The sequence below is a fragment of the Leptodactylus fuscus genome, chromosome 2, assembly GCF_031893055.1.
Source record: "Leptodactylus fuscus isolate aLepFus1 chromosome 2, aLepFus1.hap2, whole genome shotgun sequence".
Taxonomy (NCBI): Eukaryota; Metazoa; Chordata; class Amphibia; order Anura; family Leptodactylidae; genus Leptodactylus; species Leptodactylus fuscus.
This window is the reverse complement of record NC_134266.1, coordinates 114,523,052-114,544,446: the sequence shown is the minus strand read 5'-3', so window position 1 is coordinate 114,544,446 and position 21,395 is coordinate 114,523,052. Positions and strand designations below refer to the sequence as shown.

The following is a 21,395-nucleotide window of genomic DNA, read 5'->3' as shown; positions in this document are numbered from 1 at the left end:
CCTAACACTTACATCCTCTATTATCAGAACCTCCCACGCTGGTATTCAAGACTTCCCGAGTTGCACCACCTCTCTGGAATACTTTATCGCGGACAATCAGATTAAAGGGTTTGTCCCATCTCAAGGATCCTATCTATACTGGTAGCTTTTGTAAATTGAAGACTTTTCCTAAATATATTGTTTTACAAATTCTGCTTTCTTTGCCTGCAATATGACCATTTTCCTTTCATTGTTTACACAGCGTTGCTATAACCACAGACCTGGGAGATAAGACAAGTGATTTCACCTACTCAGCGCCAGCAGAACAATCCATGAAGCTAATTGAAGTTTGCTGATAAAGCAGAAAGTGTTATCTCTCTATGTAAACACACAGATGACAGTGAGTTCATGGTCTCAGTCTATTCTGTAGTTACTATAGCTGGAGGAGAACTGGAGCCCCCCCATTTTCCTCAGCATGCACCGGGCAGCACCCCAACACATAGGTGGCAACACCCCAGGTGCTGGACCATTCTAACACACAGGCAGCACCCCCACATGCACACAGGTGACAGCACCTCAGGGCCCACCAACAACGCTCACCCACACTTAGGTAGCACCGCAGGAACCCCACTCCCCACTTACATGAAGGCAGTACCCAAGGGACCAACACACTACATGGCTGCGCCCCTTGGACCTTCTGCCACTTGCCCACAGGTGCAAGCACCCCCTCACACACACAGATAGCATTCTAGGAACACCCAAACAAGTACACAGGTGGCAGCGACCTGGGACCACCTCCAGAACTCCCTCTCACACACAAGTAGTACCGCAGGAACCCAACACAGAAATTCAATATCTCTGGGATTCCACACAGATGCATGCAGGAGCACCCCAGGAACCCTTGCTCCCCCTTTAGATGGCAGTAGCACCCCAAGGACCCCTGCCACCCCGAAGCACATCAAGGACGCATGCCCGCATAATTAGATTCCAATGGCACCCCAGGGAACTGTCTCCACCCCTTTTTGTTGTCAGAAGCAAAGATGTCTGTGCTGCAAACTTTACAGAGACTGGAAGACGTGGTCATGCAGTTCAGATGAAAGAGATGGGGAATGCGAACGATTAGTCAGAGACATCACCTGTAAGTCACTAAATGTTACTGCATTGTAAGCAACTAAATCTTCACAGCCCTGTGTAGAGCCGATATACCACTATACTCTCACTGTATACTGATAGTATTGGTATACGAACATGTCTAAGTTGGGGGCCCACATGGCAGTACATTTGGATGTTTGTTAGTCAATCATGCAAAAACTGCTGAACAGATTTGAAAGAAATTTGGCACATAGTTTGTAACCTCGATTAACACATAGGCTACTTTTTATCCCAGTAAATGACATGGCTTCACGATGGTTATGAATTTATGTTCACATACTATATTAAACTGCTCTTGCAGCAGCTTATCTCCGGTTCTGATAAAGACAGGTCTGTTATCTCTCTGTGTAAACACACAGCTAACCCTCAGTCCATTGTGTACATGCATTTCCATATTATCTGATCTGCTCCAGGCAGTGCTGACACACTGGATGGGTTTAAAAAAAAGCTCTAAAAAAACCTTGGTAAGGTCCAAAAAAAGCTTCCTAATTAGGAAGCTTTTTTTCTGGTTCCAAAATAAGCTACACGTTATTTACGTGTGAACTAACCCTAAAAGGTCAATTGTGATTATATTATGAATTAAAACATAAATAAAAAGGTAAATAAAAAAAGTAAAATAAACAGTGCTTAGAAGAAGAAATGGTTGCAGTTTATGCAGACATACATAAATACTACTTTTGAAACAGTCTTGTTTACTGAATAGGCACTTTGTAACTGCTATGATTAAGGGACATGTAGTCCTGAAACGCGTCAGCGGGTTTTTAATGCACTATTTTTTTGTGATGTTTTTTCCTATTTTTTTCACTTCTTTACGTTCCTTTTTGGAATTTTAAAATAGTTATGGATTAAAAGTTAGATTTTATTTGTCTGTACGTGCCACGGTCTTCTATCTGTTTTTTTGTGTAGTCTTGTTTACTGATGAGTGCCATGCAACCCTGGATGGCCCAGATGGATGGAGTAGTTGATGGACACCATGTCTCAACAAGGCTGCTACGTCAGCAAGGTGGTGGTGGAGTTATGGTTTTTGGCTGGAATAATGGGGAGAGAGCTGCTAGGCCCCATTAAGGTATGAAATGAACTCTACAAAATATACAGAGTTTCTGACCACTTCTTCCTTGGTACAAAAAGAAGAACCATGCCTGCCAAAGCAAAATCATCTTCATGGGTGACAATGCACCATCTCATGTAGAAAGGAGAGACTTGTGGTGTGGCCACCATCCTCCTCTGACCTCAACCCTATTGAGAACCTTTGAAGTATCCTCAAGCAAAAGGTCTATGAGGGTGGGCCAGTTCACATGGAAACAGCAGCTCACTTTTATCATTGGGAGGTTTGTCCAATAAAATTTGATTTATAACACGGGATTGACACCAACGCTTGGTCTCTGATGGGAGATTTCTGCTTCAAAAGCGTGGAGAGAAAAGTCCTGCAAGCGTCTCTCTATCTGTGACCCCGTCAGACACAATTATAGTATATGGGTCTGTGGGACTACCATCAACATTTTTAAGTGGATTGAGTTTTTGTTTTTTGGGTCCCCAAGTAGACTAAAGAACGGAAACGCAAGCACAGGTGTGAACCTAATATAATCTAACCACTGAAGATTTGAACATCATGCTGACTGTCATTTGTATCGACCATTTATGAAAATCGGAAAAATATAATTTGCATAATAATTTGAAATGTGGTGTACACTTTGCTAATCTCCCACTACAACGTTCGGAGGATATAAATAGAAATGTGTTTTGTGCAGCATTCTTGATAGTCCCTGTACTGACAGCGGGGTCACATGACTCATGACATGTTGCACACCGGGTTATAAATGAGGCTCATCATGCCGATGACCGTGCGCCTGGTCTAAAATCAATGCCAGCTTTATTTATTTATTTTTTAAGTCTCAGCCTAAAAATAACAGTTGTGACAATTTTTGTCTCAAGGGAGGTTTAAAAAGGCCACAAAGCCACAATCTGACGTTTTTTTACATCAGAAAACTGGCATATGGGAATAATAAATCTCCCCAATGCAGGAAGCTGATGCTTCAAACTGCTGATTTATGGGGGTGCTGGGTGCTTGTACCCCAATCTAGTGATCAGTGGAGGTAATAGCATTCTATGACCTAGGGGATAAATGACCTTTTGTGTGATAAATCACCGTCTCTGAGTACACAGTACATGGGCGTTCTCAATACCCTTGGTAATATCGGTTAGAAAATGTTAACATTGAACACAAGTCAAAATTCTGTTACAAGTGCGATTGATTTCATTAGGATTTGTTCTATGCTGTGCTAGCGTCCATTACTTTGGCACATAACATGGGGTGCAGGAGTTTTGGCTCTTTAAAATATCGGCCTTATGACAGTCTGTTATTACTATTACTGTCTATGGCTAATGGACAGCCATTACTTCTGTCCGTTTTTTTCTTGAAGCTGTATGTGGTTGCCTTGCAACCTATTATAGTTACACCGATATGGCAGACATAGGAGCAGCTTCAGTTTCCCTTCCTCCGATCTCATTCTATCTTTGACCAGTGATGTGGACGCCCGGAGTAACGATCACAAGCAGTCCAGTTTACAAAAATTATGCTTTCGAAATCTCTTGATGTCGATTCCGCACCGCCATCCCCTGTGAGGAAACAGCGATGTGCCATGCACGGCACAAGCCCTTTTTAACGCTCTACTCCGCCGCCTAGAGGCCAGGAGCATCGGCTTTACTATCTACATTAGGGCGAGGAATAATGACAGTTTTTCTTTCTCCCTCACATCAGTGACGGAGATTAGGAATCAGCCGTTTCCCTTACGCGCGCTATTTACTTATTATAACTATTTCATTTCAAACGTCTTATTTCTGAACATTTCCGCTATTTAAATATATGCAAATTACAGAGCATCATGGGAAACTGCCTGCCTAGCCCCACAGCGCGGTTACATTGTTTCTCAGTTATAAAGGATTAGCGTAGTGTCAATTGGAGTTTGTGATTGGACGATACTAATACAATGCAAATAATTATATATATTACGCTTGCCAGACCTGTCCGCTAACGCGAACAATAAAAGTGTGAATAAAGTTATTCAAAGAAACAAAAACGGTTGATTAGGCAATCACCGCGCATGTGCAGAGAGCAAAAGCAAGTGACGTACTTCCGTTCGGTGAGAAAGCTGAGTAGGTGAGAACGCGTCGTGCGGTATTTATTGCTGTCTCGGCTCTTGGTCGCACTAGGTGGCTGTTCACACGCTTCTTTTTGGCCTGTCTGCTCCTGTAGTGTGCGATAGTAAAGTACTTGTTGGATGCTGTAGTCGTGTCAGCGGCGTTTGTGAAAGGAATAAAGTTGCTTTTATCGAAGACAATAAGGCTTGCGTTCCTGCAGTGGGGTCGTAGAGGACAAGTAAGAGTTGCATGTGCGGTAGAGGAGTATGTGGCGACCCCCACCACTGTCCACAGGCAGACTGAGAGAACTAGCAATGTCTGCTTCCCATTCATCCAGCCGTAGAGCCATGGGCACTCTCAGCATTACATGGGCGCTTCTATTGTTAGTGTTATACATCTGTTTATGGCATGGAACAAGGAAAAAGTGGCTAGTAGCCATAATAGTGTGACGGGTCTGTACTGCAGTGCTGACCAATGGGACTATGGCTGCAGTAACCTTCTAGGCAGTAGTAATCCATGCAGCTAGGATTTTATATGTGTGGTTTGGTCTGTCCCCACCATAGGACAGAATTAGAATAGCAAAATGGAAGCTGTTGGAATAGAACTTACTCACAAGTTACAGAAAACCAAACCCCTCCTCTGCACATCTCAGTGCCTTGTGAGACTGCCGGAAGATCACAGGTGGTTTCCAGACACTGATGACATATTCTCAGCATTGGACAACAATATGAGATCATTCAGAGTCCGATACCCGTATCCCATACAGATCTGCTGTTCTAGGCAGCCTTAAGAACTGGGACCTATAAAGGGTTAGAAGCAGAAGGAGTACTGTATACTGCTCTGATTCACATTAGTGGGGGCAGAGACCATACTCTGATACTGCCATTATGCAGTGGATGGTGTCTGGAACAGCTGATCTGCGTAGTGTCCAGGTATCAGAACCCACCGACCTGGACAGGTCATCGGCATCAAAAATATTTACTGCTTACAAATCCCCTTTTAAGCTTTTTCTTTTCTTTTTTTATACAAAAAAACAAAACCAATTTCTGACCAATCTTAGATGACCATAAATTTAGATGAATGCTAGCCAACTGTAACCCTACCCTGAATGCAGATGTTGGGACCAAGAGTATTGAAGGTAGTCTGTCATGTTTCCAATGATGTATTTCTTATTCAGCTCCAGTCTGGTAAAACATCATTGCTTTATTCCCATACAAATGAGCAGATAAGGGATTTAGGGGGCATTACTTTCCATCAATGGGCTTCACTATCTGCTGCTCCTCTGCTCCGCCCACTAACAATACTTTGCATGTCTGATGTGGACACACTGCCCCCATCTGAAGCCCACCTTCCTTCACTTCCTGGTGCAGTGTGTCATCATCACAAGGTGGAGATAAGAAGCAGCAGGTAGTGAAATTCATTGATGGAAAACTATGCCCATAAATCCCCTTTCTGCTCATTTGCATTGGGATAAAAGGACGATTTTGCTTGAATGGGGCAGCAGTCCTGAATAAGAAATACATAATTGTAAACTATGCTGACAGCCCTGCAAACTACTGTAGTTTATATCTCAATTTTCTGCTGAAACAAAATCCTTTGTTGTGCAGGGAGATTAGCTTCCGTCAGACGTGTATGGCTGCAGCTTTCTCCTCTCTGTATTGAGAGCACATGCACACTTGGGCGAGTATGTATCGCAGAGTTGAGAGGAATAACTATGAGCCTGTTGAGTTACCAGAAGTGCATGGCCAACTTTACAGCTGATGCAATTGGCTGCTTACACCCACATATATATTATAGAATAGAACCAATTCTCATCTTCCTTATCTGTTATCATCCTGAAGTGAAACCTTTCTGTTCCCTATAACGGCGTTGTGGATGTTGCTCTGATTGGACAGACATTGGTCAGATATCTGTACATTTAAAGGCACCCATTTATTACCCCAGAGGCATATTATCTTTCTCTCTCCCACTTGGAGAAAGTGCTTTCATAGCTCCCATTTAATGCATAGCCAGCGTTTCTCTTTATAGCATAGTATTTGCAGCATTAGGGCACATATAGCCGTTTTCTAGTTTACTCTGTTTATCTCTTGCTCACATGCACACACAACTTATATTGTTGTTATCCACAGAAAGCCGGTCACCATGACGTGTGTGCTCAGCGGTCCCACCGCCGTGTGCGATGTCATTACAGAGCTAGATGCTCAGCTGGCTGTAAGTAAAAAGCGTGTGAGCATGAGCCCACTGTATAGTGATACCTAGTATCTCTATGCTGTACAGCCATATTAACTACTGCCGTGCTGCCATGTGTGTTTACTAAAAATGAACAGCCGTCACTGAGCATTTACTGTCATAGCCTGTCCTCTCATGTGCTGCACCTTTCTGATACAAGACTCTAGATACTGTGCACTCAAGTTAAAATCACAGACTATTAAAGGGGCTCTATCATTAGATTTTCGGCATTTGAGATAAACATATGCCTGAAGCCTTTAAAGAGGACCTTTCACCATATCTGGGCACATGCAGTGTTATATACTGCCAGAAAGCTGACAGTGCGCTGAATTCAGCGCACTGTCGGCTTTCCCGATCCGTGCCCGGTGTAAAGCGCTATCGGTCCCGGTACCGTAGCGCTTTACAGTCAGAAGGGCATTTCTGACCATTAGCCAGAGAGGTCCTTCTGCCCTGCGGCGCCAATCGTGCTGTACTGTGGAGCGAAGAGGAACGCCCCCTCCCTCTCCTGATAACGCTAGTCTACGGACAAGCTGTGTGAGCAGAGGGAGGGGACGTTCCTCCCGGCTCCACAGTACAGCGCGATTGGCGCCGCGAGGCAGAAGAACGTCTCTGGCTAATGGTCAGAAACGCCCTTCTGACCATAGAAGAGCTACGGTACCGGCACCGTAAGCTCTTCACACCGGGCACAGATCGGGAAAGCCGACAGTGCGCTGAATTCAGCGCACTGTCAGCTTTCTGGCAGTATATAGAACTGCCTGTGCCTGGATATGGTGAAAGGTCCTCTTTAAAAACCAGTTCAGGTGCTGCTAATCGTTTTATTTTTATTCATTTTTATGATTTACGGGTAAAATTGTTATGCTAATGAGTCCCTCCGTGCTCCCTGGGCATTCCATGCACACCCCCAGTGTCATACCTGCCTCATTCCCACCTCTGTTGCTTGTGTTCTAAGTCTTTCCTCCTCCTCCCTTCGAGTAACCGCCTCCAGCGTCTGTATTCTCGGTGGTAGCGAATTGAAATCTTACTGCGCATGCCTGAGATTTCTATTCGCTATGGCTGAGAACAGACGCTGGAGGCGGTTGCTCGCAGGGAGGAGGAGTTAGAGCACAAGCAACAGAGGTGGGCATGAGGAAGGTATGACGCTAGGGTGTGCACGGAACGCCCAAGGTGCACGGAGGGACTCATTAGCATATCCGTTTTACCGGTAAATCATAAAAATGGAGGGGGTGTTCTGAAAGGATTAGCAGCACCTGAATAGCCTTGGCCATGGCTTTTAAAGGCTATTCAGGCATATGTTTATCTCAAATGCTGAAAATCTAATGATAGAGCCCCTTTAATAGTCCTTGAGATGCCAATGTAGGCACAGAATGAGGGCGAGCACAACCCGGCATTCTCAAATGCCGAAAATCTAATGATGGAGCCCCTTTAATCTATAATTGGAGGAGTATCCGCTCATATAATGCATACATGACATCTCACAGAAAAGGAAACCGTCCATCATCTTGGAAAGGATGAGGCTTTGTTCATACTGAAATTTAGGTTCCATCAGGTTTCCCTTGACAGTCGGAATAACTTGGTTTGAATTTTATTTTTTTTCCCTTTGCTGGGAAGAGTAACTACAATGACCTTATGGGTTCCATTAGACATCAGAGCAATTACGTAGTGAATGTTCATTAACTGAAGGAATATAAACAGACATCGGTAAGGCCTTGTAGCGGTACAAATCTGTTAGTATACAAACTAATGACGATCCATAAAATCTGTAAATATAACAGAGAGGAAACATAATATTTAGTTATGATGTGGAATGAGAATTACTGATAGCATTAAATATGCACCACTGGCCCTTATTGTGAGTGACTACAGAAAATGTTCAGCCTGGAGATCTGCCTGGACACCGACACACTTGTTTTAAGTATTTATATTAGGGAAAATAAAAGTTCACATTTGAGTCATTAATTGCAAAGTCTGTTTAGATGCCTTTAAAGTCCACCACCTCCAACAAGTCCAGCTATTTACTTATTTTAAGAGCTGCTGCTCCAGTGATTCTGTCACAGTTGTAATTTTTTCTCTTTCCCTCACCATTCCTGAGCAATCAGTGCTGTTAGTTTTGGTGCCTGATGTGCTATTTAGGTTCTGTACTGTCAGGAGGGCGGTGTCAGGTAGGAACAGGTAAGAGATGTGATTCTGAGTCCAATCACTGGCTACTTTCTGATTGCAGATCTGAATCACGCCCCCTGCCTGACATTGCTCACATGACAATACCGAGGTTACATAACACATCTGACACCAAAACTAACTGTGATTATTGCTCAGGAATGGTGGAGGTTAGAGGGAAAATTCTAACCGCAATGGAATCAGTTGGAGCGGCGCCTATTAACAAATGTTCAGTGCTTGACTTGACTTAGATGTGGGGAAAGGTCCTGTTTAACAAATCATTTGAAAGGGATTGTCCAGGAATTTTTTATTTATGGCATTTCATGAGGATAGGACATAAATATATGCTGCTATACATTACACAGAGCCTTCTGCTTCTGACTCCCTGGTGTGTAGCGCACGGGTGTACAATGCAGCCTCATACAGCTGATCCGTGTGAGGTCCACCTGTCAGCACCCTCCCAATCAGATATTTATGCCTATCATAAGGTTAGATCATTAGTTAAAAATGCCTTAAGAACCCCTTTAAGATATTTTGCTGGGCTATAGTATAGTGAGGAATTCCTACTACCACCAATATCACCTCTAAACCACTCATATCCTGTAGTATCAGCAGTTAATGTCTTAGTGAACATTTTTTTCTATCATGGTGTAATCTTGCTGAAAATCAGCACCTAATCATTATGGTGGGGCTACACCTTCCATAGCGCCCATTTCTGCCTGTAAATTTACTTTATACTAAAAGTATAACTGTGACTTAGCTTTTTTTCTATGTGTGTGTGTGTGTGCTAACCGGTTTTAAACATTTTTGTAGTATAGATTGTTTGGGGACTTAGCAATGCTCTAAATGAGCGTTGTTAAGGAAAAATTTGTTCTCAGCCTGTACTTTACAGGCACAATATAGATTACTTATATCTCAGCCTCATCTCTCTCTGCCACTGCCTGCGTGCATAACATAACATATAATATATATATGTATGTATGTATGTGTGTATATATATATATATATATATATATATATATATATATATATATATTAGCATTTCCCGCGACTTCGTCCGTGGTGCGCTCCCTCCCGTCAACAGCTCCCACCCCACCACCACCACTGTGCTGTGCAGTATATGCAGGTGTAGTCCAGCAACCCCCCTTGCGCCTGCGTGTGACTACTATCCTGGGGGCCCTCGTAGTACCGTGGGTCCCTGGATCCCGTCCTCACCCTTTGCCCCCTCCCGCTGCCCCCCACTCATGCCACACATCCCCCTCCTCCCCAAACTGCCCTGCTGTGTGCACGCTGCATCTGACAGCAGCCGCTGCAGCACCGCAGGCAGACTTGTCGTTGGCGACAGCGAGGCAAGCAACCCTCCACAGCAGTGATTGAACCATTGAGTCCCCCGGCGAGCGCGCACTGTCGGCACAGCAGAGGGACTTCTCGCGCACCTACAGCACGGCCGCCACACAATGTGCTACAGCGTATACAGCGTCCTCAGCGCTGCCCACACAATGATGCGGGCCTATCGGAAAGCGGCTGAAGCAGAGCAGATGATGTCATAGCCTTGCGGAACGGTGAATTCGGGGGGTTGCGGTGGTGTTGTGTGGGCATTTAGCGGCTTAATATGTAGCCTATGTATCTTTCCAGGTGCCAAGGTTTGCATGTTCCAAATTTGAGCCGAATCCCTGCAGGCATTTTTGCGTGATTGAGGAACAAACATACAAACACACAAACTTAGTAGGATGCTACATTTGTATTGGTCCTATATACTGTTTCTCCCTGACTTTTACATAGACTGATAGCAGACACACCAACACTCTTTCCTGTCTTCAGGCATTCTTTCAAACTAACACTCTGCCAGATAAGAAGTGAGCTGATCTGTCAGGGATTAAATCTATGAGTCTGTTTAAAAGACTCTTCTTTTGTAAATGTAAAGTTCCTCAATGACATCCTGAATTGTACACTGATTTTCTGCCCTCATCCTTAAGGCTGGTTTCACACTAGCGTAGGTATCTGACAGCTAGTATCCGTAGCTAATGTCCGCGCAAGATTTTAGAATCGGACATGGTTGTAAACGGAAACTTAAGGACACACACAGAACCCAGCCTAAAGCGTAACTAAACTTTCAGATATCTTTTTTTTTTTTTTTTTTTTAATTTTCTGGTAGTATTTCAGTCATTAATAAATAACAAATGTTTCCATAATTAATATATTTTGGATCATTTTTGTGAAATCCTGTATTTTTTCATTCTTCCCCTGGCTTCTGTATTGAGAGCTGTTCCTGCCTCTCACTGAATGTTACTGTGTATGCAGTACAGGCAGTATAACATGTAGAGAATATAACCTCAAACAGTTATATCTCAGACATTAGAAAACCTACAAACTTGCTTTTTTGTTTCATATGAAAGAGCCTTGATAAAGGAAAACTTTACAGCTAGATTTTGATAAAATAGTTACAAATGTTATTAATGTCTCAAATACTGCCAGAAAATCAAAAGTTGTCTGAAAGTTGCGCTTTAACAGTTCAGCTCTTTCCGAAGATAACTGCTTTTTTAGGCTTATTAGGGTTCGGTTTGGGGGGTCCCCAAGCAGACCCCCTGAACGGAGGCCGAAACATAGGTGTGAACCTAGCATTAGTTTGTGAACGTGAACACGCTTGTAGACCAGAGAGTAGGGCTGTCTGCTGCCATAGCTGACATTCTGCATAAAAGGCAGGGAGAAACAGTTTTACAGTATATAAGGACAGATGTGGTTAGTTATGTGTAAAAATAAATTTGTATGAGCCATTACTAATCAGTGTCCTTTAATGTGCAGATGGTGCCTGAACATATAAAGTTATAGTCTGATACAGCATCATATCCTGTAGGGTAATGCGGGAGCGTGAAAAGAGGAGGGTTTAAGGAATTACATTAGGAATTGTAATATGCCAGTCTGTAAAGATCTATCTTTAGTTTGTGCTTGAAGCTGTAGAAATTGAGTTATTCAGATTGTCCGGGGTAGAGCATTCTAGAGAAGTGGTGCAACTTGGGAGAAGTCTTGTATATGGGAGTAGGAAGTTCTAATAGATGATGTTAGTGTTAGGTCATTGATTGAGAGAGCAGAGGATGGGCGGTAGACAGAGATGAGGGAGGAAATGTATGGAGGTGCGGCATTATGGAGAGCCTTGTGGATGAGGGTGATAACTATGTTGTATTCCATAATGAATAGGCAGCCAATGTAGCGACTGGCACAGACCAGAGGCATCGCTGTAGTGTCTATACTGATAGATGAGCCTGGCCGCTGCATTCAGAATAGATTGTAGAGGGGACAGTTTAGTGAGGGGAAGACCGATTAGAAGGAAGTTGCAGAAGTCAAGAGTGAGTCAGGTCAACAATAAGGGGCATTAATGTTTTTTGTGCTAAGGAAAGGTCGCATTCTGGAGACATTTATGTGGTGGAGATGACTTGGGCATGCAAGTGATTAGATATGGGGGGTGATGGAAAGGTCTGAGTCAAACACAACCCCAAGGCAGCGTGCATGCTGCCTAGGAGTTATAGTAAGACTGTAATCTGAAATGGAGATGTTAGGTTTATAAGGGAGCGGTCATACTACCGTCGGTGTCCGACAGGTAGTGTCCGCTCAAAATCTGTCACGGACATTAGGAGCGGACACTAGCTGTGTCCGTGACACCTGTCATTTATTTCAATGGGCATCGGGTGTGTTCTTTTGCACTCCGTGCCCGTCCTTCCCTGTCTGCAAGTGAAGATGTCCAACTTCTCAAGCGGACAGAAAAACCCTGCATGCAGGGTTCCTCTGTCCGCTTGAGAAGTCGGACATCTTCTCTTGCGGACAGGAAAGGACGGGCACGGAGTGCAAAAGAACGCACCCGATGCCCATTAAAGTGAATGACAGGTGTCACGGACACAGCTAGTATCCGCTCCTAGTGTCCGTGACAGATTTTGAGCGGACACTACATGTCGGACACCGACGGTAGTGTGAACGCCCCCTAAGGGAAAACTTTACAGCCAGATTTTTTATAAAATAATTACAAAATTTACCTAAATTCATTATATTATTAAAAAATGGTTAAACACACCCACACATAAAAAATCAAAATGATGGGTTTTAAAGGTGTTTTTTTTTTTCTAAAATAGAATAGAGGTTCCCATTCCCCCATTCACATTGAAGAAGTATCAGTGTGATGAATGGAGAAAGAACAACAACCCATGACATATTCCTAAGAGACAATAGCAAATGAGTGTTTGGTTTACGGCAAATTGATGTTAATCCTGAAACGTCACTAAGTCTTAGTTCAGATTTAAAGGACTCATGAGGGTTTTCAGAGATTTCATTGACTTTTAAAGGTTCTGTCCAGTTTTCATTTTCTTCCAGGCAGATTAGCATAGCAGATGACTTTGGGCTTTTTTGCCCACTTGAGGCAATTAGAGACTAAAGATGACACAGTTTGAACAAAGAAAGTGTTAGTGTTCATTTTCAGATGAATCTTAGGAGTGTGGAGCTGCCAGAATGCTGCAGGAATGGATCCCAACCAGAGGATTTAGGACTGACCATATTTAGAAATTTTGAGGGCCATTGACTATCACTTTGGGTAAATTTAATAGCTCATGTTGGGACCTCATTCTGAGAGGGTGGAAGGGCATACAAACCTAAATCACTATCGCTTGGCTCAGTGCACACTTGCCAGGTCTGTGATTATTTGCAGTGCCATACGATGAGTTGTTCCTATAACAGTTCTAACTCCCTTTATTCACATCATAGCTTCTTGGGCCTGGGCCCCATACTCCAAAGCAACGTGCAGACGTATCCCGGCTGGGTGAGCTAAGAGGGAAGGCGCTCCAGATTATGAACCAATTCGGAGCGTCCACGCTCATCAACCTGTCCAGCTTTTCCTCTCCCACCACCATGTCTGCCTCCGCAACTGTGAAGCAGGAGTCATCCATGGCCAACAGTACTCCAGGTAACAAAGTATCTGGAACAGTCACAGCAGGAGGAGGACGTGCAAGTCCAGATGCTAACCAGGTAGGCCTCAAAGTGTATCCTTAAAAAGCAGCCTTCCTTTCCTTTACATATGTTCTGTGATGCTGGAGTTTTTTGAGCGCCAGTTTAATGTGATATAAAAAGATTGTGCTCTCCAAAAAGTGCGAACCTAGAGCACAACTCCAACAGAATACAAAAAAACGTGCAAGATCAACAGGATGCAGAACCCTCAAATGTAGCATAGATAAGCCAAGAGTACATACAAATATAACCCATCACCCAAATCTGGATCTTGCCCTACATAGGCACAGCAGCCATTACTCATGTTGAAATCGTATGTAGCTATGAGATATACAGCTAGATTGGAAGTGTGGCTGACCTGTATAATGAATTGGCTACATGAATAACTTTCTGACAGGGTAAACCTAGATTTCTAACTCGGCTGTCATACTGACCAGACCCTAGCTCTAGATCTGCTATCCCTATCAATGGTCCCTTGCTGATAAATCTTCCCTACATGGCATGTTTCGCCTCAATTAGGAGGACTCTTCAGAGGAACCTAATATACAGAACCAGTAAGTAGCTGCTCAGTTAGACAGGGCTTAGGTGTCCATAAAGGACCCAGGGCCACATCTGGTGGCTGTTTCTTGTGACTATTTGCTTATCTTTGCCACCAGCTTTTAGCCTCAGTAAAAGGAGCTTTGGTCCCTACGACTTCAGCATGAGAAGCGGCTGGTGTGCATCTGTATGGGAAGACCCAGATTTGATTGATATTGGGTATTCTTGGCTTATATATGCTATATTTTGAGATTCTGGGTTCTGTTGACCGTGCACGTTTTTGTACTCTCTTGGTGTTGTACTTGTATATTTGCCAGTTTTAGATGTGTTTTTGTTGGTTTGGAAATGCATTTCTTGAGATGCACCAAGTTTAAGACACACATGCCTCTTAATAAATTAGAAGTATCTCCTGCTCTCTGTGTACTAGAAACTCAATTGTACTTCAGCAAGGAGTAGGCACAGATTTGCTCTAGAATCTGTGGCAGTTTCTGGCATCCATTATAGTATATTTTCTAGATCATTTGAAGCCTTTTTTCTTCCCACACTTAATGTTTTAAAAAGTAGCATGCGGGTAAAACAGCGAAAGTCACAGTGTTTTGCTCAAAACGGACCTGCACAAATACATGCAACTTTTTAAACCCATTTTTCTGGTATAGTAAGTGTCTGTGTTTTATATAGAAAAGGCCAAATGTCAACAGCATAGAATAATAAACTACAGATCCATCCATTGTAAGCTCTGGAGGTGACTTCTTACCACGTACTGTATTTCTGCTTTATCTCAATGTAAGATGATGTAATCTACATAATCATGAGGATGTGGGCTTGTAAATAAAGGGCTAACCCTTTACATGAGAAAGGGACCAGCTCACTCATGCTGTAAAGTAATATGTAGATTTTCTTACATTTCTTATTCTCACTTTTGTTTCCTGTTAGGTTCTAACCAAAAAGAAGCTTCATGATTTGGTTAGAGAAGTAGATCCAAATGAACAGCTAGATGAGGACGTTGAAGAGGTGATGGAATAAACGTTATACTGATAATGTGGTGGTTATGGTATAAAACACACACAGATTTATGGAAGACTTTCTGTTTGTACAGATGCTCCTTCAGATTGCAGATGACTTCATTGAGAGTGTGGTCTCTGCAGCCTGCCAGCTGGCTCGACACCGTAAATCCAACACGCTTGAAGTGAAAGACGTTCAGCTGCATCTAGGTACAGCCACTTATTGTAATGTTCCAGCTTGAAAAAAGTTTGGCGCTAGTAAGGATTTCTGTGCGCATACTCGTAGAGATCTTGTATTAGACTGAAGGCATTTAAAGGGATTCTGTATCCAGGAAATTGATATTGTACAATTTACAGTACATAGTACGGGTATCAGTCCTTAAAAAGCCATTATTTAATATTCAAATGCGACTTGAGTGCAGTAGGATGAGCCCGAATCTCCAAGAGCTGGGAAATGCCAGCCCTATGTGCATGAATTTAACAAGCAGCATCATGGCTTTAGGCTATGGTATATACATGTACAGCGCTGCGGAATATGTTGGCGCTATATAAATAAAATTTATTATTATACCCCCTTTGCATTTGAGCATCATTTGCATATTTCTAAACTATTTTTGCAAAGAAATTGTGCCTCTATTTGACTCTTTAGAAGTCTAATCCTCAACATAATGTTCTCTACAAGGCACTGACTAGTTTAATATTTGAAGTTCCTGTTCACAGATTTAAACATAGACATCTTTATACTATTCCTGGTAATAATGCTAAACTTATTTATATATAGCCTACCTTAGAAGATGCTCCTAGAGTGATGGGCTGGGGAGCCGTAAAGCTATTGTCATAGATTATGTTATAGCCCTTATATGTGTTTTATGCTTTACACCATTGTTTCCCAACCTTTTCAGACGCTGTGCAGTTTCCTTAGGGGTACCCGTACCAAATTATTTTTACAAAAAGACAAAAAAACTACAATTTTGTTGTTTGTTTTTTTTGGAAAGTTTTTGAAATTACTGCTGGAATCATATCAAAACTGCATGCGGTTTTTATTGTAACTATATCACAACTGCATCGTGCGAATGCATCCTCAAATCTACACCATCCTATAATTTCCACCCAGCACAAACAAAATTTCACCTATTACCTTAGTAGCCCCACATAGTATAATGTAGTCCAGTGGCACTACATGCTCCCTAGTGGCCTTCCTACACATATTAATGCTTCCCTGTGACTCTGACACTAAATAATGCTCCCCACTGACTCCCAGACAAGTAATAATGTCCACAGTGCCCCCTAGGCAAGTAATAATGTTCTCCCAGTCACCCTCAGTGGCCCTTAGAACCTAGCAATGATCCCCAGTGGCCCCCCGGCAAGTAGTAATACTACCTAGTGGCCCCCAAGCAAGTAGTAATACTCCCTAGTGCCCCCCGTTCAAGTAATAATCAATGCAGCTGGTCTTCAGCAGGCAGCACTAGCTGGTTCCTGAGTAATGTAGCAGGCAGCTAAAGCCTTCCTGCTTCATCATAATAGTCAACTACCTCAGCATCCTGAGGATGCCAATGTAGTTAAAAAGAGGCATGCAGCTATTTCCCCACCGGATTGTCACAACACCCTGTTTGGGAATCACTGCTTTACACATTACCCAGAGGAAAGAAGATTTTTAACTAATATATTTTCCATTGACTGCCTAAAATTATATTTTCACTGTCTCAGGTAAATGCCAAGATGCAGACACAATTCTGGCAGTTGGTTATCACATATATTTGGCAGTTGGTTATCACATGTATTTGATCCAATGATGTATGTGTATGGGGGAACCAGGCATGTAAGAGGAGCCCATTTTTCTGACTTGGGAAAATTTGACACAAATTTACATCTGCTCATAGCTGACAAAGATTAGCTGTACTGGTGTACAGACAGAACCTCCTCTTACGAAATCTGATGCAGCTTTAGTGACGTATGAAATAAAGGTCTTCTCTCTGTAGTTGCTTTCTGCCAAGAGGTAGCTTATGTGTGTGATGGGCTTTACTACTTTAGTTGGCTTTGTATGCATAATTTCACCTGTAGTAACATCAGCATAAGTCTTGTTACAATAAATTATCAGCAAAGAATGCCCAAAATGTAGACACACACACTAAACTGTTCTGTAATACTGTACATTGTTACTAATAGAAGAATGTGTAAAACCTAATACATTTTATTTATATAGCGCCAACATATTCCGCAGCACTGCACAATTTGTAGGGTTCAAGTACAGACAAATATACATTACAATGGGACTGAGGGCCCTGCTCACAAGAGCTTACAATCTAAAACATGACACTAATTATGACACTTTCATCCCAGAGAGACAATGGAATATGTGGATTCCTGGATTTGGATCAGAAGAGATCAGACCCTATAAGAAAGCGTGTACAACTGAGGCTCACAAACAGGTAACTGGGAACTATTATCAATATGACCAAAAATCTGAATCATTCCCTATGGCAATCTTTTATACTTGTTTTGGTTGTTTTTTTTCTGTTCTTAAAGTGTAACTCCACCCCACCCACCCCCTTTTTTTTTTTTTTTTTTGTATTGTGTTGGGGGGTGTTTTGTGACCTTTTTTGTAATATACTTTATTAAGCTATCTAACTTCCTTTTTACTATTAAATAGGCTGAAACATTCATCTCAAAAACCCTGTGAGTTGTTACTAAGGAAGGTCCGCACACAACAGTATACAGTTTATAGTTGTATCATGAATATGCAGAGCTGGAGCATTTATCAGAGGTGGGGGGGGTATGGCCACTTTAAATGGCTGTATATCTGGTTTTATACCACCTAGAAAAATGGTTCTGGTGTCATGAGAAAGCTTATATGATGCCAGGATTAAAGTTCTAGCTAAAAACAGTCAGGCAATTGAACTTAATATTCAGCTGTTTATACTGTATATAAAGTCACATTCCTGACTGTTGTTCACTAGTTATATCTCTAATTCTTTTACAGCTAGTACTTCAATCTTGGCAGCATATGAAAGCAGAAACCATTTTTTATGTGATATAAGACCAAATATACAGCTATTTGAAGTGACCATCCTCTTTTGGTAACTGCTTCAGCTCTCCATGCTGCATTGAGTATGCATGTACGGACAGTCTCTCCCTGGTAATGCTTGGTTAGAGCATTGCTAATGGGAACTTCACAACCTGTTTTCTACTAAAAGGCAATTTGATATTATAATACATTAATAAAGTGTATTAGACATTAAACATTTTCACAACGTGCTGCCAGATACAGTAACAAAAAGATAAAATAAGAGTAACACTTCAAACCAGTAGCATTTTATCCCTCTGCTTTCCCGCATTCATTTATTTTATTTTTTTTTTAACATTTTACTTCAGTGTAGATTTACAATGGGTACATGAGACTTTTTGATCATTTTTTTATTACTTATGTGTTTGAGAGGTGAGATGATCAGAAAACATCAATTCTGCAATCTGAATTTTAAGGTTTCTGACATTTATTATGTAGAATAAATAACATACTCATTTTATTTTAGGGGTTTATTTTTGAGTCTCCATTCACATCTGTGTTCAGGTTTCCGTTCTGAAAGTCAGCTTGGGGCACCCCCACCCCCCCAGGGGCACCCCCACCCCCCCATCGGAAATCTGTTACCTTCAGGAAACCACACGGACCCCATAGACTATAATGGGGTCCATGTGTTTTCCGCTCTGTTTCCGTGCAAAACGTGCGGAGAGCAGAGTCCTGCAAGCAGCACTTTTCTCTCCACATGTTTTGTGCAGAAACCACACGGACCCCATTATAGTCTATGGGGTCCGCAGGTTTCCTTAAGGTAACCTTTTAATGTGTATAGGTTTCCACTCGGGGAAGGGGGTAGTCTTAAGCAGACTCCCTGACTGTAGATGTGAACCGGGCCTCAAAGGTTTAATCTGTGCAGATACATCATACAAGCTGATAAAGACAGGACAGAAAAAGGAGAAAACAAGCAGCGGACAGCAAAGTGTAAAATATGCAGAAGAGATGATAAAAGATGTAAAATAGCAAGATATGTTTGGGTTTAATAGAACTAGGGAGTATGGAAAGATTTCATATGATAAATGAACCACTGTAGCCATGTGCTCCTCCTTTTCATTTTGCACACAACTGCTGAAGTATAGACTATGGGCATATGCCACATAATAATATTAGAAGATGGGACTACACTAATGATAGAAATAAGGATGATGAGATTTTACATTTAAAAACACACCATGTGAACCCAGCCATAAAGGCTCTTAATAATCGTATCATTGCTGAAACCTTACTAATGTACTGCAATACATGAAGTCCATGCAGAAAGAGAAAACCGTATGATTAGTGATAATGTCAAGTTTTTTTTATTCATTTTTTTTTAAACAAAGTAGTCACGATGTCATAAAACACAAAGTTTTCATCATCGCCTGAGAATCTGTGGTCATTTCCATCATATGTACCAGAAAAATAACACAGAATATAGCAATGTATTTCATAATAAAGTTATGGAATCAGACTGACCACTTATAAGTAAGCGGGATTCGCTATGTGCCATTGGTGTCCACCATATGATAGATTAGAAAACTGAATATAATTACGTAGATGAGAGTAAAAAAAAATCCTAGTAGAGTAGATTTTGGTATCAAAAGTATTTTTATTATAATTTAAATTGCACTGTGCCACACGTGGCTTTGCAGAGTACAAATGAGCAACGTTTCGGCACTATCTGCCTTTCTCAAGCTCGTTGCATAGATAGCAGTCCAGTGCAAATATCAGACAGGTAAGTATTAGATCCCTTCCTATCTGTGTCCTGTTATGTTAGACCTGGTCTGTGACCGCGGTTGTGTCAACGGTACTCTGTATTCCAGTCAGGTTTTTTTTTTAGAGGTACAACTGGGTCTAGTCCACTGTATGCGGTTCCTTGTAACAGGCATATGATAGGAAGTGGATACTCTTTCCATAGATCGGAATGGCCCTTTGTTAGAAGTTGCACTGGTGTAGCCTGTCAGCCGTGGATGGCTGGTGTGGGGTTGTGGTCAGCTGCTGGGATGGCCTCGAGGTCTGCCGTGCTGTTGTCCCCACTGGTGTGGATGGCTGGTATGGGGTTGTGGTCAGCTGCTGGGATAGCCTCTAGGTCTGTGCTGTTGTCCCCCCTGGCGTGGCCCCGGGCGGATGCCGTTGGTGGCGGTAGTGGAAGAGGAGCCGAAATCTACTCTACTAGGATTTTTTTACTCTCATGTATAGTCCGGGTTGGGACCCTATCCTGTAGATTCACCTGGGTGCCAGTCACACCCTTATTTTTATATAATTACGTAGATGTTAGCTCAGTCTAAGCCCAGACTGGGTGTTTGCCATATTTACTGACCTCAATATTATTCCGAGAGAAGGACTCCTAGCACTACAGTTATGTGTGCTGTTAGTGCGTCCCAGCAATATACCGTCCGACTACTGACCGCACAGATAACTGTCCCTCTCCCAGCATGATGTTCAGGCCAGTAAATAGGGCAAACACTTGTGGGGTGAAACTCTGGCCATATACATTTAACCATTAAGAATTTGCCCTTTGAAATCTGACTTGTTTGAATTGTAATCCTTGTTTTCCTTGTTTCCACAGAGAATGGCTTTAATAAAGAAAACTCAGAAGAAGTAGACTAACTGGCGGCAATAACCACACTCCTAGTTTGACTCCTTCATCCTGCAGGAAATAGTGCTGCAGGCACCACCTCTTCAGAGAAGAGCCTACTTTTGGAGACAAAGCCACACATTTAGTTACGTGGACTTGGCTTTTAGTCCTGCATTACAAAACCCTCTGGCAGGGAATATGTTACTGTCATTACCTTTTGTATATATAAAAGACACTTGTTTGAATAAAGATTATTAATGTTATTCTGACAGGTCTTTCTCTCTGGTGTGTGTGTTTTTTGGGGAGTTTTGTTTTTTTTATGAAAGAAGATCTTAAAGCGGTTGTCCATTTTCAGACTAATATTGAGAGACAAATGTTATTGTTCGTATAGTAAAAGACAAAAAAAGGGAGAGACACCAAGCGCTCTAAGCGTAGTATTATTGTTAATTTCGTAAAATTACAGATAGAATAACCACATCCCTGGTTAAATTGCATCAAATACTATCGAAGGTATATTGATGATCTCATATTCATTTGGGAGGGAACAGAGGAGTCTTTCGACTCCTACTGCACCTTCCTTAATGACAACCAA

The 21,395-nt window shown here is 42.2% G+C and overlaps 1 protein-coding gene and 1 non-coding gene across 6 annotated transcripts; one reads left to right on the top strand and one right to left on the bottom strand.

Annotated features, from left to right (window-relative positions):
- Positions 1 to 3,657: 3,657 nt before the first annotated feature.
- LOC142196407 (U11 spliceosomal RNA) lies at positions 3,658 to 3,792 on the bottom strand. Its single transcript, XR_012715235.1, has one exon. It is a non-coding gene; the product is annotated as a U11 spliceosomal RNA (small nuclear RNA).
- Positions 3,793 to 4,241: 449 nt separating this feature from the next.
- TAF12 (TATA-box binding protein associated factor 12) lies at positions 4,242 to 21,074 on the top strand. 5 transcript variants are annotated; one of them, XM_075262726.1, is made up of 7 exons: positions 4,263 to 4,288; positions 6,399 to 6,480; positions 13,399 to 13,659; positions 15,109 to 15,186; positions 15,272 to 15,386; positions 17,517 to 17,605; positions 20,795 to 21,074. In XM_075262726.1, the coding sequence occupies exons 2-7, from the start codon at positions 6,412 to 6,414 to the stop codon at positions 20,828 to 20,830; spliced, it is 648 nt and encodes a 215-aa protein (XP_075118827.1). In that variant the 5' UTR covers positions 4,263 to 4,288; positions 6,399 to 6,411; the 3' UTR covers positions 20,831 to 21,074. The 5 variants fall into 5 exon arrangements, with proteins under 5 accessions (XP_075118830.1, XP_075118831.1, XP_075118827.1 ...); XM_075262728.1 differs by lacking the exon at positions 4,263 to 4,288 and adding an exon at positions 4,295 to 4,306; XM_075262727.1 differs by lacking the exon at positions 4,263 to 4,288 and adding an exon at positions 4,318 to 4,507.
- The last annotated feature ends 321 nt before the right edge of the window (positions 21,075 to 21,395 follow it).

Coding starts and splice junctions, on each gene's coding strand:
- TAF12 (XM_075262726.1), top strand. CDS start 6,412: ATGACGTGTGTGCTCAGCGGTCCCACCGCCGTGTGCGATGTCATTACA. Junction 15,187..15,271: donor TAGATGAGGACGTTGAAGAG/GTGATGGAATAA, acceptor CTGTTTGTACAG/ATGCTCCTTCAGATTGCAGA. Junction 17,606..20,794: donor CAACTGAGGCTCACAAACAG/GTAACTGGGAAC, acceptor TTGTTTCCACAG/AGAATGGCTTTAATAAAGAA.